The 17332-nt window shown below is 34.9% G+C and overlaps 1 protein-coding gene across 4 annotated transcripts in view; it reads left to right on the top strand.

Moving 5' to 3' along the window:
- The window catches only part of eRF1 (eukaryotic release factor 1), a 51661-nt gene extending 44793 nt beyond the window's left edge, over nt 1-6868 (top strand). For 3 of the 4 annotated variants that reach the window (XM_067113035.1, XM_067113023.1, XM_067113039.1), the window contains one exon: nt 3536-6868. In XM_067113035.1, coding sequence (XP_066969136.1) covers nt 3536-3621 — 86 coding nt within the window. In that variant the 3' untranslated portion in view covers nt 3622-6868. The remainder of the gene's footprint in view (nt 1-3535) is intronic. The other variant, XM_067113029.1, reaches the window with a different exon arrangement.
- The last annotated feature ends 10464 nt before the right edge of the window (nt 6869-17332 follow it).

The raw sequence follows: 17332 nt of genomic DNA, 5'->3' as shown, positions 1-17332 counted from the left end.
CAATCCAGTGTGTCCCAAAGTAACAGAAATGCTCTATCTTCACAATCCAGTGTCTCCCAAAGTAACAGAAATGCTCTGTCTTTTCTAATACCAACTCTTCTATCTCAACAAAGTCCTCAACCCTGATCTCCTCCCCCCACCCCTTTCTATCACAGTGGGGTTCTCAACACAGCTCCCTTCCCTACTTGCCCTTGTATTACATTTTAGTCATCAAAGGTCTCTTAACTTCTTGTGCTGTACATTTTATAATTCATAGCACTCTTGTGACACCATGTGATACATTTGATACAATGTATAGAGTTCACCTTCACCCTTTTTCCACAGCCACCATATGACTACTTATCTGATTGTATATTTTCCTTTGCCTTCTTTTCACCTTAAGCTTTGTTGTGCTTAACATTGATTTTCCTCTCCATTCCATTCTTCCATTTTATGAGCATTTTTACTTAATAAACATATTCACCTCAAACAGTTTCATCTCATAAGCATTTTCACCTCAGATTCTGCTGTTAGCTTAAGGTTATCTACACAGAGCAACTCACAGGGTCCCTCATTCTTGCACTCTCTTGAAGTTTATTCCATTACTATTATAAACAGTAATGTAATGAGCACACCACTAAGCCTTCTGTGGTAACATTTATCTCATTTTTTTGATACATTTGCGACTGTGTGCGCTCTAGATCTGGTGTTATGGAAGAGTAAGATCACCAGCTTAATGAGTCTTTCTGGTATCCTCTGCATCTGTAATGCCCAATTAATTATTTGTCCTGGTACTGTGTCAAATTGCCTTTTCAAGATACAAAAGTATGTCGCGTAATCTGTTCCTTTTTGCATGCCACTTTACTGTAGATTGCTTTTGTTGCTGATCTGGTGTGAAACTAAACTGACTGGTATTATTTTAAAAATATTTCTCAGCATTTCCTCTTGTTTTCATATACAACAATATTCAGGTTAGCTCATGGTTGACCTGCTTTCCTTCTACCTAATTATTAACTCTTTTGTTATTCTGGGTTGTCCTGGAGCTTTTCCCTTTTTTTATCTTCCTGAGGTCCTTGTAACCTTTAAAGTTGTCATGTTCTTCATTGGTACCTCTTACTATGCCAACATCCCCATAGGATGCTCCTCTTCTCACTAAGGCTTTCAAATACTGCCTTCATTCTTGTAATTTTTATTTTTAATCTGCAATTTCAGCTTTAATGTACTCTACCCTTGTATATTTTTCCATCCCTCCTTGGGCCACTTAGCTGTCCTGAATATTTTCTCTTGTTCTGATTGCTTTGCTGAGAATCCAATTCCATTTCTCCCAACTCCTTTTTGCTTGTGTAAACTCACCTTAGCCTGCTGCCCTCCTTTTCCTATATGCGTCTCTGTCCTCTTCCCTCCCTGTGTATGTCAGAACTTGAGGCCACTATTCTCTTCAGTTATTTTTTTTTTTTTTCTCCTCCCATGTTTCTCTTTGTAACCCCTCTTCAGTGTCATCCCATATACTTCTCTTTCCTTATATACGTTTTATTTCAGCAGTTTCTACTGATCACTTTTAATGCTAAGGTTGCTGTGACTTTTGGTACTCCTTCTTGACTTCATTTTTCAGTTTTCATGTTTTTATTTTTTGATTGGCTCTTTCTTTGCCTTGTCTTGACATGAGAACTTTTTAATTTTGAGCTGTTATATTTTCACAAGTTATCTATGTTTACATGATTAACTCAACCCACCCAATTTTTGTCAGGCTTGGGACCAACAGTTTAGTTGTTAACTCCTTTTTAGTGTTTGTCTTCCCACTTAACCATCCAGTTTTTTGTTAAGGTATTCTACTGAAATTATAATAACAAGAAATAGATATACAATATTATGAGAAAAAAAAATTAATTCTGATAGCCTATTCAGAAAGGTTTGAAAAGATAAATGGGGTTGTTGAAAAGTTAATTTTGGAAAAACTTTTGATCAAATGAGAACCATGGAAATAATTAAGTCTTGAACATATAAGCTTAATGAAAAAACTTGATATAACTGGTTGTAGATGAATATAGTATGTTACTGGGTGCCATTAAATATCTGGAAAAAATTGTAATATGTGGAGTGTGATAGTCTTCCAAAGTGACTTCCTAATCAGATGCCATCTATTGATAGAAAACATTAAGATATAAGAACTTGCAACAATAAAGTACCATGAGTAATTTTTGAATATTAGTGCTTAGCAAAGCAAAATTATCAGTTGCTAGTCTTAACTATTTGAAATTAAAATTGTGTAATTTTTCAACTATTGGTTCGGTTTTTAAGGCCCTTTGTTATAAGGGAGACACTATACTATAGTTTTCTAATTTTGTGTTTTTTAATATAACTTTTTGGCATTCCATTTTGATACTTCATATGGTGATAGTTTCATTATTTTGATGGCTATTAGTCAAGAATTAAGGAATTTAGTTTGTAGCAGGGAGATTGTTAGGGGAGCACAGAGTAATTATATGTGAAAAATCAAAATATTTTAGTTATGTTTGAATTGGAAATAACTGCATATCAGTTGTGGTTGTTTTGATAGGATTCTAAATACGGGTTAGTGTGTGCAGTTGTATTGCTGTATTGCAAGCAAGTAGCAGTATACAGTAAACCCCTGTATTCGCGTTCTCACGATTCGCGGACTCAGGTATTCGCGGATTTCTTTGTGGAACGTATTTACCCAATATTCGCTGAAAATTCACTCATTCGCGGTATTTTTCACTGAGAAATATTCACTAATTACTGTATTTTCATATCATTTTTATGACTAAATGCACTTTTTGTGATAAAACTGTTAAAATACTCAGGTACAAGCATTTTTAGAGGGGTTTTAAGTATTCGCGGATTTCAGCTATTCGTGGGGGAGTGCTGTACGCATCCCCCGTGAATACGGCGGGTGTACTGTATTGCAATTTGCATGCATATTTGTTAACTGCTTCTTATTAGACAGCATTTATCCAGTGTGAAGGAAAAGTCTGGTGTGACACACATGTAGTACTGAAGGTTCTGGATGGTATCCATTCATCTCCCAGTTGCATTGACTTGTACCTTTTACTTGTCATCTATTCCCTTTAGCAGTTTCCATAGAGTTTACCTTATTTTGCCCCATTTTCCACTTTTTCTCATGAGCAAAAGAATTGGGGCCAGTCTCATGATAATTGAGAAATGTGACTTAATGATGTGGTTAAACTAATTTATAATAATTGTAATATTTTTGGATAAAGGGTCCAGCTGGGTTGGGCAGAGATCAGTCATGAAGAATTACTGTAAATAAAGTGATATCTTTCCTGGAGTAGATATTCATCTATTTGCACATTACTTTTTAAGGTGGGAAATGTATCAAGCTGGCTGTTGCTTAGTTCATGTTAGATGTTTCTCTGGATCTTTTACGCAAAAATTAGCCCAGAATAAAAATGAAGTTACCAGGTTAGTTAATCACTTGGCTGATTTCATGGCTGTTGAATTTGCTCTATAAGGCATTATTGTCTATATTAATAGATTCATTGGCAGATGTAACATGAGTTTCTCCTTCTTGTTTCAGGAATATTACGTTACAAAGTGGACTTACAACAATTGGCAGACTTGGAGGAAGAGTTTAATGATATTGACCTTGACGATTACATGTAAATAATTTCACTGCCAGGAAGTAAAGCTTAGACAGTGAATGAAGAAGACCAATGTTGTAGGGGAGCATATATTTGAGACGGGAACCACCTGGGGAGAGAGAACGATGCTCTCTTACGTGTGCCGGGTGCTGCATGGCTCTTGCGTCCCCTTGTTGACATGCAAGTCACTACAAACCACTTGTGTTGGTGGTTTTAATTGTTGCCTGACAATCAGGCTTTTCTGTTTATAATATTAAATTTTGAATATAATTATAAAACATTAATAATCCTTGGTATTGTACTAGGAGAGGGCACATTGTGTGGGTGCTCGGGAGAAGGGGGGTGGGGAGACATTGATGTGCAGTAAGGGGAGGGGTGAGAGAAGGGGTTTAGACTACTGGAGTCTTTGGTTCTCAGCCAACGCCGTCGTCACCTTTGGTCTTTTGTTTATGGCCATTGATGTGGCGAATTCCACATGCTCAGCTTTTTATTAAAAGATTTTCATCTCCGTCGTCTCAACTCAAAGCAAGGGAAGTACTTACAGAAGTTTAGAATGCAAAACAAACTTTGGTGTTCAGATTTGTTTTTAAAATATAATTAGAATTATATATACATTGTATGTATATCATGGGCCTTCCAATCTGTTGAACTGTTTTCATTGGTTTACAATAAGAATCATGAAATCTATATTTTTGGACAGCTAACCTTGGCCCTAGTGACATAGGCATATCAGTACTATATTTTGCATTTGCGTGTAAAAAAGACGTATCAAATTTGGCAGCCCCTGGAGTTGGTGTAACTGTATGTGGCTTTATGGTTATAGCTAATTTTATATAAAATGGAATCATGTTTTATAAGAAAATTATAAAGTACCTGTATTTTGTAATAGATACAAAAAGCTGAATCTGTGGGAATCAGATGAAGCTTATTACTTAATGATGTGTATGTCCAAAGGGGCTGTTGCTGCTAAATTTTGAGTATTGCAGAAATGTCAGGTTTTAAGGGTTTTCATTCTCAAATGGTCATGGCTTTTAGCTCATGTTTAACCAGGGCCTGGGCTAGTTCTTTACAGGCTGACCCACTTTCAGGAAATGTAATATATTAAAAAGGAAGTCTTAGAGCTTTATGATTATAAGGGAAAGTATGCTAAAATGTATTTTTCCTTTTTTTGGAAGCAAACGAGTAAAGAATATTTCAGTGAGGAGAGTCCAAGTTTTAACCGTGAATACGTTTTGTCACAGTTCTTAATTGAGGAATTTGCATAATCATTGAGCATGTCCAAACGTTGATTTAAGGTGACTGCTGAAGGTGTAAAAATTTATTCTGGCCAGATGGAACATTCATACTCATTGTTGTACTTTCAACCTTAGCTTTAAATACTGGATTTGAATTGAAAATTTAATGTAAAATTGTATTTTCCATTTTTGCTGCTACCATTTCAGTGTCTACAGTCTGCAGTTTTGATATATATATGTTGGGACGTGCACTCTGACTCCATGAACTCTTCAATGGGGCACTGTGACATTGTGTATTGGTAGTAACTAAGATGGATTATTATGAGGCAAAATTAGTTTCTGTACCCGATACCACATCTGTGTGGGGGTTCTCTTATAAATGATAATCCTGGGATATTTCCTCCTGATACTGTGATGACTATATACTGCTGTTGTTTTTGTTTTTGTTTTTTGTTAGATGATACTCGTAGAGAGTCAGGGTATGTTAATTAAGGAACTCCGTGGTGAAAGGGTAGACTATCAAAACAACAGGAACTGATGTTATTGATGTCAAGTGAAGTGAAAACACTTAACTGTGCAATACGAGTGGTATATTAATAAGGAAAAACTTATGTAGCTGATAAGGATCTCCTGACTTGAATACTTGAGGGACAGCCCCCAGTGTCTTCTCTTTGGAATAAGATAACTGAATATCTTGGGTTTTCCAGATATGCCACTGTCTTTATTTGTAGGATCTGGCTGTCATTTGTGATCCAAGACACGGCAACAAGTACTGCCAGTCTCGTCTAGAAGTTTTGTGTAGTTCTTTTTTAATTTTAGCAAAAAAAAAAAAAAGTATTGCAACATCGCAGCCAGGCAAAGCGTTTTTGTCTGTAGAGGTGAACTTTATGATGTGCCTGGCTAAGTGTTGTGGAGTACTGTATACAGTATTGCCATAATGTTTGACTCTTTGTGGGACTCCTCCACAGGGTCATCAGGTTTTTCTTGTTGTTTTGATAAAGTTTATCCCCAGTATGGTTACTTTTTGCCAAACTGTAGTATCTGTGCCTTATTGGGTATTTTATGTTCCTGTTCTAAAGGACAGGGTATAAGTATTTGCGCGAGGAAATGATGATATAGGATGAAAAAAAACCTTTAATATTCAGGATTACCAGATGTGTCTGCACATTACCTCAGTTCGCACATGCAGTTTAGGTCAAAGAATTTGGTAAAAGTGGGAGTTTCTGAATCTGGGAAGTGTGGTAGGTGCCGTAAAATGCAGCTGCATTGTGGATTGCACAAAGAAAGAAATCTGGAAAACGTGTTGCCGTAGGTCTATTTCAATTCTATACAGTATATTTTTGTTTATTTGGCAACAAGTGACTTTGATCCACAATGCATTTGCTGAAACATCCAAACTCCCAGAATTTAGATTTAAATGCCACAGTATTTTGAGATATGGCAGAAAATAAGTTATTGGCTGCCTTTCTGTTACTTAAGGTTTCTATGTATTTTTTACAAAACAAACTGTCCTCACAATGTGAATTTTTGTCACATAACCTTTTCCTGTATGTAAAAAGTCATTGTGATTGCATGCTATTTTATTTGTTTTTAAACGCTTATGGTTAATGAAAGAAAGTACAGTTAATTAGCATACAAGAAGAGTTTATAAATGTGTAAATTTGGTAATTATTGTTATTTTTTTATTCTTTATCATCGTAGAGTGAGGCAGGCAATCGTAAATGAATATAATCAGCAGATGTGCCTCAAACAACACTTGAACATTTGAACATTGTTTAGGGTACTAATACGCTCCATTAAGTCGTAATCTCATAATTCTCCAGTTTAGTTAAATTGCTTTTGATATGAAATAATGATAATTGTAACTTTAGATATGAAATTTAAGAAAGAAAATAAAGATGGTCTGATCGTTATTCCGTCTCCAACCAGAAATCCCCCAGCCCAAGTCAGCCGCCGGTGTATTATTTTTTTTTTCTCGGGTTTTCATGAAGACCTGTATGGATCGGCAAATTAAATACTTTAGGGAAAGTTAAAGTTTGTTTCCTTTTAACCTCAATTTAATTTTAAGCTTCCAGTTAAGTTCACCAATTTTAATGAAAAGAATAAACACTATAATAAATTCACACATAAAATTCTTTAGTACTGAAGTCTTTAAATCTTCCACAGTACATGTGTAGGCTACGTATAGAGTCATTAACTGCCCGTATCCTCACACCTTCATGCAAGCATTGTTTGGAGTGCTGTAAAGATGCAAGGAAGGGACTCCCTGGTAACACATTTGAGCAGAAGGATATTTCAGAAATGATCATGACTGCATTTCTCTCCCGTATGGGGTTAGTTCCGTCACTGCACCTCATACGGTGCACTGTAAGCATTACTTAAGGTTCTTTGCAGCATCCCTTCGCCCCTAGCTGCGACCCATTTCACGCCTATAACTGTGTCTGTTCATATCCACTTTAATTCCATCTTACTTTCCGCCCTCCTAACAATCGATTCTTAGTGCAACTGCGAGGTTTTCCTCCTGTTACACCTTCAATCCTTTTTACTGTCAACTTCCGTTGCAGCGCTGAATGACCTCATAGGTCCCAGCGCTTGACATTTGGCCTAAGTTCTATATTCTTTTCTATTCTATGACTGCAGTTCCGAGTTAGAACCAGTTGACTTTTAGGTTACACACAAAGTTAAACACTCCAACAATGAATGATGCATGAGGTCATAACATGAACACATGTAAAGCATATTACAATACAGTTACATACACTGCAGAACTAAATAGTAGCATACTGTACGAATGTGTCGTGAAATGCCACGCTGCAATGCATCTGCGTGTCAAAATCTCCCTCTTCTAACCATTAGTTCTCCATTTCAGGCCTTGTTTATGGGAGTGTTTCAATTAATCATATTTACTAAATGGAAAGTAATTTATATACAGTTGTAACTGCAAGGAAACAGAATTTTGCAATTTTAATATTCCATCTTGTTATAGAGGATAATGAGAAGCTGCAAAGCAAAACAAAACAAGGACTCAAACGTTATCCAACTGTCAAAAATGAGGAAAGTTTTCCACCAAGTATCCTTAACCCAGTCAGGAGAGTAGTTTGCCTAGTATTTAACAGAAGCCTCTCCCAACCAGGGATGTAATACAGTAATCTATCACATCCTTAGTATAAAGGGTCAAAATTACAAATGTTAATTCAGTCTCTAGAAGTCTGACAAAATAAACGCAAAAGATTGTTAAGCTTTTTTATGGTCTGCATTTTATAAGCTATAATTATATGATTCTGAAAACGGAAGTGCTCGAAATTTGTATTATGCTTCATAGTACAGTAATTACAAAATAAAGAAAAGGGTAGTGGTGTCTCGAAAGATCATCCAGATGATGAAAGGTAGGCTTAAATTTTGGATGACAACTTAATATTTATAGAAATATTTATTAAAACAACGTAAATTAAGAAGTTCATAGGGAGTGGAGAAGCGAAGCTTATAAACCTGTTCTTTAGCAACGAACGAAAGTTTTTAAAATAAATTTCGTTTAATGTGGATAGTCAGCTTCAACTGACATCAGAATACACGTGGTTGCAGACCCTAAGCCTTTTTCATTATGCTGGAAGCCTGGGCAACTAACGGTGAAAATATTATACCAGAGATGAAATCACGTGTTATCCAAGAGTATGGAAAGAAATGAAACGATCAGCACATAGGTTAAGCAGAATAGCCTAGTCTATCGCGGTACAGATAGTAATGGATAGGTGTACAACTATTTCAAATTAAAGAATAAAACAAGCAATGAACTTCCACAAAGATGACAGCAGTAACGATGCCTCTGATTCTGAAAAGGTGGCGGTCGTTTAAAACAAAGGTGGCAACGTAATTAACTTCCATTCCCGCTTCCTTGCCCCCGTTTCGCTGTCTCACCCCTCTAATTGTTACCGTTATACTTCAACTGCTGGATTTTCGCTCTGTCACTTCAAGAACCCGGTACTTCATCTCATATGTTACCTGCATCTCTTTTTCATGGTGTGTAAGCGTGTATAATTTCTGCAGGACATTTGAGGAATATGTATTCAGTGTAGTAACCGACTGCTATCCAACCCGAATGCATTTTTGCGATGGCCCAGGTGCTGCAGCCGTGTTCCCTGAAACTACCTTCAGAATGTCAATCTAATGGTGGGTATAGATTTCATGTTGCAAGTGTGGTAAAGCATACCAAGAAGTTTCGTTCAAAAGCCGTAGAGAAATTGCAACTAGATATTCATAAAGTCGTAGGCTGAGTACTTGTTACTTTCAGAGATTTCCTTAATGTCATACTTTAATGTTTAATCGCATTTTCTTCATACTTGACGTTTGAACTTCAAACTTTTAGTTTAATTTCAAGACGAGTAAAAAATATTCAAGATGTAAGAAAAACATGTACTGTATATAGGCTAATAATGTGTGTGTGTGTGTGTGTGTGTGTGTGTGTTCGTTCTATCACTGAAGTCAGCATATGAACTCTTAACACACCCACAAGATACATCGTGGGGTCAGCAACTCGATTTGCTAGTAACTAATAAGGTAACATTTTCAGTGCCACCCAATAAAAGTATAATATATATATATATATATATATATATATATATATATATATATATATATATATATATATATATATATATATATATAGACATTTTACTTTTACTACTATATATTTGTGATGCTTTGTCGACGGATTTACCACTCCTTTTATTCTTTCTCAGAGCTGTGAAGAAAATTGCTAATTAGACGTAAAATGAGCGCGAAGGAGAGAAAGCATCATTCTAATTGTGCACAAAGACCTTATTAACCCAGTGAAGTTTTGCAGAACAAAAGACTAATTGTGATGAAACTCATTAAACTTTCCGTGATAAAAGAAAGGGGACGCGTGATGTTTGTCTACTGCAAGTGTCTGAGTGAACTTTCATTTTCCGTAATTGAACCGTTTTCCTTGTAGTGTGGGTCTTTAGACCTTGGTGTGGGTAGCCTCGGTAGGTGATGGTAAGGTCGATACTCGCATTTAGGACTAACAAGTTATTAGTCTACCAGCACGGACGAGACGTTACGAATAACTATAAAGGATTTCATAATTTCTTAACCGAAGTTTGCTCTTCTTAAGAATCTCTTTTGTTTGTCGGACGTGAGAGTGAGGAAAAAAAAAGCACACATAAACTTCACCGTAGGCACTAAGTACCACTTAACTGTATAGCAATAAGCCGAAGTGCTTGTTCTTAACATTATGATTTTCAGGTGATTCATTCCTTCTTAGAGCTTATTTATAGAAGAAACTGAAAAATAACGAAATCTTTAATGACCTGTTTCCAAGACGTGTCATTCGCTATATGTTAAAGAGTGAACAATACACATGGCATAAGAAGCATTGGGAAGTAGTTAGGTGGCAAAAGGATGGATTCAAGTTTCATGAGATAGTTATATAATATGGGAAGTATTAGGAGGAAAGAGAAGAAGACCTGTATAACTGGAGTGCAAGATATTGGACAAGAGGCGCCTCAGCATCCAAGAAGCAAGAGGATATGCAAGATGAAGGTGAGTGGCGCATTGCATGTAGGTATTTGGGCGGAGTGCTAATTAGCTTTCTGTGTAGGTGTATGCAGTGGCTAATTTGGTGGAAGTTTTCTGCATGGGATTCACACACACACATATATAATATATATATGTATAATCTCCTGTATACACACACACACACGCACACACGCACACACGCACACACACACACACACACACACACACACACACATATATATATATATATATATATATATATATATATATATATATATATATATATATATATATATATATATATATATACATATATATATATATATATATACATACACACATGCACACATTCACACACACACACACGCACACGCTTGCACTGGCAATTATACCAAAGTGGCACAGCGGTTAAGAACTGCACTGAGGAACTTCACTTTCTATTTTACAATTTCCGTAGGGAGGAAGTGCGTCAGCGTACCTCCGGCGGTTCACTGTAGGCATTACTTTGCAGCGTCCCTTCGGCCCCTAGCTGCGACCACTTTCATTCTTTATACTGTACCTCCGTTCATATTCTCTTTCTTCCATCTTACTCTTCACCCTCTCCTAACAATTGTTTCATAATGCAACTGCGAGTTTTCCTCTTGTTACACCTTTCAAAACTTTTTACTCTTAATTTCCCTTCCATCTCTGAATGACCTCAAGTCCCAGCGCTTGGCCTTTGGCCTAAATTTTATGTTCCATTCCATTCCATTCCATTTTATAAGTATCAGAACAAGTATCAGCACTTCTTACTTAATGGAAATATCTAAGAGCAAGAAAACTCTTTGATGATATTTGATTCGTCAAATCAAATATCAAATATGGCGAATCAGATTTTGTCCAAATAGTATACAAGTCACCCATGTTGCAGTGAATCTGGAAGAAACCGTTATAACCATTCTGGATACCAACTCTATAAATGCGAGGAGAGAGAGAGAGAGAAGAGAAATATAAATATAATATATATATATATATATATATATATATATATATATATATATATATATATATATATATATATACAGTATATATATATATATATATATATATATATATATATATATATATATATATATATATATATATATATATATATATATATATATATATATAACCTACAATTATAGTCTTGTGAGGGTGGTGTATACAATCCTGAAAACTGAAAAATTGCTGAAACTGTAAACATTCAATAGTAGCCGAACGGAGCATGCGCATGAGCAATTCTTTTTTTAAATGTACCTTGATAATGCGCCGAAAGAGACGAGATTTTGGTCGCGAGTGGTACATATTTGATAGCAGAAACACACGATGATGCTACAAAAATGCAAGTAACTTTCCGATGTCATTTTTTTTTCTGTAAAAGTAGCTGAGACACTGCAAACATTACTCGCCATGAATATGTGAGATAAATTAAAAGTCTTATTAGTCCGTAGTAAATTAGCTATTTCATTTGAGGCGAGAAAAAATATAAGTAGCAACATGTTTGTCTCGCTGTATTTTATGATTTGTTTTTATTTGTTACGTATTTCTCAGTCTTTTGATCATATTTTGAACGTTTTTCGAAATGACGAATGTATCGACATTAATGGTTGTTTTTCTGTGAATTGTATATAGAATATTTTAAAGTACTGAGAATTTCTGTACAATTTTATCGAGAGTTTTTCCTGTATTAATCATTGTTCCTGCAAGGCAGCGTGATCATTTTTCATTCGACATTAACTTTCAGGTATGAATAAACATGATTTTCAAGTGAGAAAAATAAAATAATTCCGATTCTTAAGGAAACTTCTCGTAGATTAAATTGAGAAAATTTGTGATAGTGTAAAAATCATTATCATTAACTGAAATATTCAGAGAAATATCGCTCGAAGTTATCAAAATTAATCAGCTGTGATATTATAACCTTAATGTTGTAGTTCACACATTGTTAGAGAAATTTACAATAGGTTTGCTAAGACTTCTAATTTCCAAATCACCACTTCATTTGTATGCCACGATTTTGGTATTTATTATATTTCTCAGTTGGAAGAGTGCTAAATCTCTTGAAAAAAGTTAATGTTTCAAAATATAAAGTGTGAAAGTTTAGGTAGCGTTAGTTTAAAATGTATATGTGAATAATCAGTCACTAAAGTATTATCGAATAGCTTTGGTTCGAAAGTCACTAAACGGAACATTTTTTCGTGTAGCAGATAACGTTTCAGAGAGCTGGTAACCTTCGATGTTAAGCAGCTGTAGAGCTTAGATTATCAGTAGAGCTTTAAATGATTAAAGGCGTAAGGCCTCATCCCAAGCAATAATAGACAGACTGTTGACGTTCAGATTAGCAATATAAGAAATTTTTTATACTGAAGTTAACACTTGATGGGCCATCTATCTGTGAAAGATTGCCTCATTATAGGAAAAGTTTTAACCTTATGTAAAACAGCGGATTAAATGTTATATGACTCGGGTATAAAAATGGTAGTAAATCATAACTAACCTCAGGTTTCAGCATAGTTAAAATGAACCTCTAGAGCCTTAGAATATGCGAGAGAGAACTTTCAATATATTGCAAACTTTTGCAATGCAAACTAGAATCTGCACAACTGAATAATCTTTCAATAAAAGTTTTTCAGTTTACTAAAAAAAATTCAGATGCCACTTGAAAAAATATATATATAAATTTACGTAAGTGGACTCAGTATGAGAAATTGTGTTGCAAAATCGTTCTAGAGGATTAAAATTACTACAACGATTAAATACTACTTTAAACTTTCGTAAAATGCAAAAACATTCATACAAGTACAATAACAGAAAGATGGAAGTTCCCTTTCCCCTAGGGGGATAGTGCCATCAGTGAACCTCACACGGTGTACTGTAGGCATTACTTAAGGTTCTTTGCAGCGTCCCTTCGGTTCTTAGCTGCAACCCCCTTTCATTCCTTTTATCTTTCGTCCACCTTACTTTCCACCCTCTCCTAACAATTGTTTCATAGTGCAACTGCGAGGTTTTCCTCCTTGGACACATTTAAACCTGTTTGCTCTCAATTTCCCTTTCATCGCTGAATGACCTCATAGGTCCCAGCTCTTGGCCTTAGCCTAAATTTCATATTCCACTCCATGTTTAAGGAGGTTCCCAACAGCAGTACATAAAATTGGAGGGTTTTTTACTTGCCCATAATTTTCATGAATAAGGTATACTTCTGTTTAAAAAAAATGGTCCTCATGGAAACAATTATAGGAGAATTCGAGTTACCCTTGTTCTTTATAGCCAATTGCAAGGCAGTATATTTGTCCCCCCTGAGACTAATAGTATATCGAGATCTCCTCTTTCTTATGCGTTGCTGTTTGGAAAATATGGGACTCGTAATGTCTGGAGTTTATGTCGATCATTTTTTAATTTTAGAGGCTTATTGGTACATAGGGTTTTTCCATCTTCTGAAGTAAATAATTTTATATATGGATTTTTTAAATTTTAATTTTCAGTAAATACTTAGAGAACACCATTGGTGTAATTTATATCACAGAAAGGCAGATAAATTGATTAAAAAATATAAGAAATCTGTTATTTATTGCAATTTCATTGTATAAGAAAAATTTTTGCCATTAAAATGAGCTTAATTGGGTTTTAGTTCCTCATTCCATTGTTTTAGAAGAATTTTCATTAGCTATAAAATTCTGAGGGCAAACTAAGATTTTCAGGTTAGAAATATAGAATGAAGTATGGTGCTGTTTGTAAACACTAGTTCCCATGGAAACAACTATGGTACAACCAATAAAAATTCGAGTAACGGTTGTTTTTAGAGGCCAGTCGAAAGGCTGTGTATATTTCCTGCTTAAACTAAGCAGTCTGTTTTAGAGTTCCTCTTATGTGTTGATGCCAAGAAAAAAAAATGGAGGTTGTGAATTTTGAGCCTTTTTAATGTTCTTCATTTTCACAATTTTATTTTGGATTTATTTATATTGATTATTTGGACTTTAGAGGCCCACTGAAAGTCCTTTACAATATAATTAACAAAATTAAAGGGTCTGGATAACACATTGCTTTTGCATCTCCGGCGGTAAAATATGTCAAATGTATTAATTTCCAATGCATACTAAAGAACGCCACTAGGGAAACTTTATACCATAGAAAAGTCTGATAAATAAAATACAAGAGGTTAAGAATTCTGTTACTTATTGCAATCTCTTTGTATCAGAAATATTTTTGCCATTATAATGAATGTACTTGGATTTTAGTTCTTCATTCAGCTTTATTTTAGCAGAATTTCAACTCAATGTAAAATTCTCAGTGTAAAAATATATGTTTCCAGTTTAGAAATATGGAGTAAAACGTAAAACACCAAATAAGAAATACCATACTTGATAATATTGTAAGTTATCCCCGTTGAGGGGTTAGTGCCGTCAGTGCACCTTACATGGTGGACTGTGGGCATTACTTAGGGTTCTTTGTAGCTGTCTTTCGGCCCTTAGCTGCAACCCCTTTCGTTCCTTTTACTGTGCCTCCGTTCAAATTCTTTTTCTTCCATCTTACTTTCCACCCATTACTAACAATTGTTTCATAAAACCTTTTAATTCTTAGTGCTCTAAGAGTAATTTACAATATAATTAACAAAATAGAGGAGTCTGGATGCCATATCACGTTTTGCATCTTCGGTAGTAAAACGAGTTATATAAATGGTTTTTATATATATATAATAAAACGCAAGAGTTCTCTTTGTATCAGCAATATTTTTGCTCTTTAAAAAGTCTAATTTGTATTTAGTTATGTTTTTTTAGAAGAATTTCCACTGATTGTGAAAATCTTTTGTAGATATATATCTCCTGTTTAGAAATATAATGCAAAAAATAATAAAGAATACCATTATTTACATTACTGAAATTATTACTAGGAAATTTACAAAGCAGATATAGTGAATTTTTTTAATCACTTAGAGTATGCGTGAGGACCTTCCACGAGATTTGGCACTCCTGAGTAAAACGGCAATAAACCCCTTTCCATTAATTACGGGGTGAGGACACGGTTATGTAGGTTTTCGTTTTACTAATAAATAGTACGCGTGAAGTTGCATGTATATCACGGGAAATGTACTATTTTCCGTTTAGAATACATCAAATTTTTCTGTATATTAAATCGCTTTGATGGGTCATTCATTCTCTTAATCTTTTTAATTACTTTTCAAATTACTGTTAATAGAGTTTCACTTTTATCCAAACAGCAACGCATAAAGTGAGAGGAACTCATGATTTACAGTTAATTTCGGCGGGAAATACAAACACTGCTTTGATAGGCTGATGGAAATTACTCTGACTCGAATTCTGATTGGTTATCTCATAGTTGTTACAATGACCACTGTATACTGGGTTTAATTAAAGAAAAAAAAATTATAATGAAAATAGAACACAGAATAAATTTCTCCCATAAGTTTAAATGAAGCAATCGTGTATATTCATTTGATTCTTAATATTAAAAGATTAACAGACCTTTTCTGATTACCATCAGAATGTCGTCTGCTTTCCATATACATTACCTCAAGTTCTGGTAACAATGGCTATCGTAAACCAACAATCTTTTCATGAACTCAGTATTCGTATAAAGCTATTATTATTGTAAGCAATGCCATGGTTGACTTAATTTCTTGTTACTACTATGGCAAACACTCCAGGTCATTGTCTTCTTTATACAGTTTACTCCAGTTGCGACTGGTAATTCAAAGAACTGGTGGCACTTTGCCACTCTAACGAAATAGTTGACATATTTCACTACAGTATATTGCCACTTTCCTCTGCAAGTTTTCACTATTTTAATGTTACTAGGGGAGTAATAATTTCCTTTATATAAGTGGAAATGTAGTAAAATTGGTTTCTTTACAAGAGAGACGCCATTGTTTCCTTGTCTTGAGGTATTTTGCATAAAAAACAGACGAATTTTAGCAGTATCGCCAGTATGCTATAAATAAACTATTGAGAAAATATCTTCAGCATTTTACTCACAAAATCTCTACTAGTCTTTTAATACAAAAATATTATAAATTTATCTTGTGGATTTAATCATTCTTGAAAGGGATTTAAGTCTGCCTTTTTTTAAATGAAACAGTTTTTTTTTTTATTTCAGTGCTGCGTGTAACTATTAGGTTGCTATGGTACCACCTTTGAGACTACTAATCAGAATTCGAGTTACAGTCGTAGTTAGCAGCCAATCAAAACGTAGTATTTATTTCTCACCCCGAAAAAAACGGTACTTGGTGTTATGCATTGCTGTTGTTCTATTTTTTTTTTGTGTGAGTATTTTCTGTCCAAGTTTGTTATTCCAGTGAAAGAAAAGTATGAAGGCTACATTACATGAAAAAATGGCCTGTTTATAATGATTATATGCATTTTTCTAACGAGAGGATCCATAACTTTCACCTGATTCTCAAAGGGGAAAAAAAAAAAAGGTGAATGACCACTGCTCTAGAAACCTGTTATCTAATCTTTTCAGGAGGCAGTTTAAATGTAAAATTTATCTTGCGTGTCCAACCATTCTTCTGATCGAGTTTTGATCTCATCGTCATTCACGAAGAGAGTTCCAACGAGGTGGCCTTTTAAATTTGTAAACAGAGAAAAGTCACTTGAGGCTACGAAGGTAGAACAGAGTTGGTTGTGCTTCCATAAAAATTCAGATCACACACACACACAGCTCCCGCGGGAATGTGTGATGCTTGGGTAAGTGCATTGTTATGAAACAACAAGGGGATTTCTGCCAACTTTCTTCTTTGCTTTATAAGAACTGATTTCCCTAATGCCAAAGTAGACAGTGTTGTACTGACCCCGATAAGCTTGTAAGGCCTACAGTTGATTTGAATTACACCTTAATTGTAGAAAATGGTTCGGATGGGCTTGCTGGCAGCAAATTTACCTTGAATGATTTTTGGTGTTGGAAAGTGGGCATGGCTCCAAAATTCTG

This window comes from Macrobrachium rosenbergii, chromosome 2 (assembly GCF_040412425.1).
Source record: "Macrobrachium rosenbergii isolate ZJJX-2024 chromosome 2, ASM4041242v1, whole genome shotgun sequence".
In the NCBI taxonomy this organism is placed as follows: domain Eukaryota; kingdom Metazoa; phylum Arthropoda; class Malacostraca; order Decapoda; family Palaemonidae; genus Macrobrachium; species Macrobrachium rosenbergii.
The sequence above is the reverse complement of the archived record's forward strand: the minus strand, read 5'-3'. Positions and strand labels throughout refer to the sequence as shown.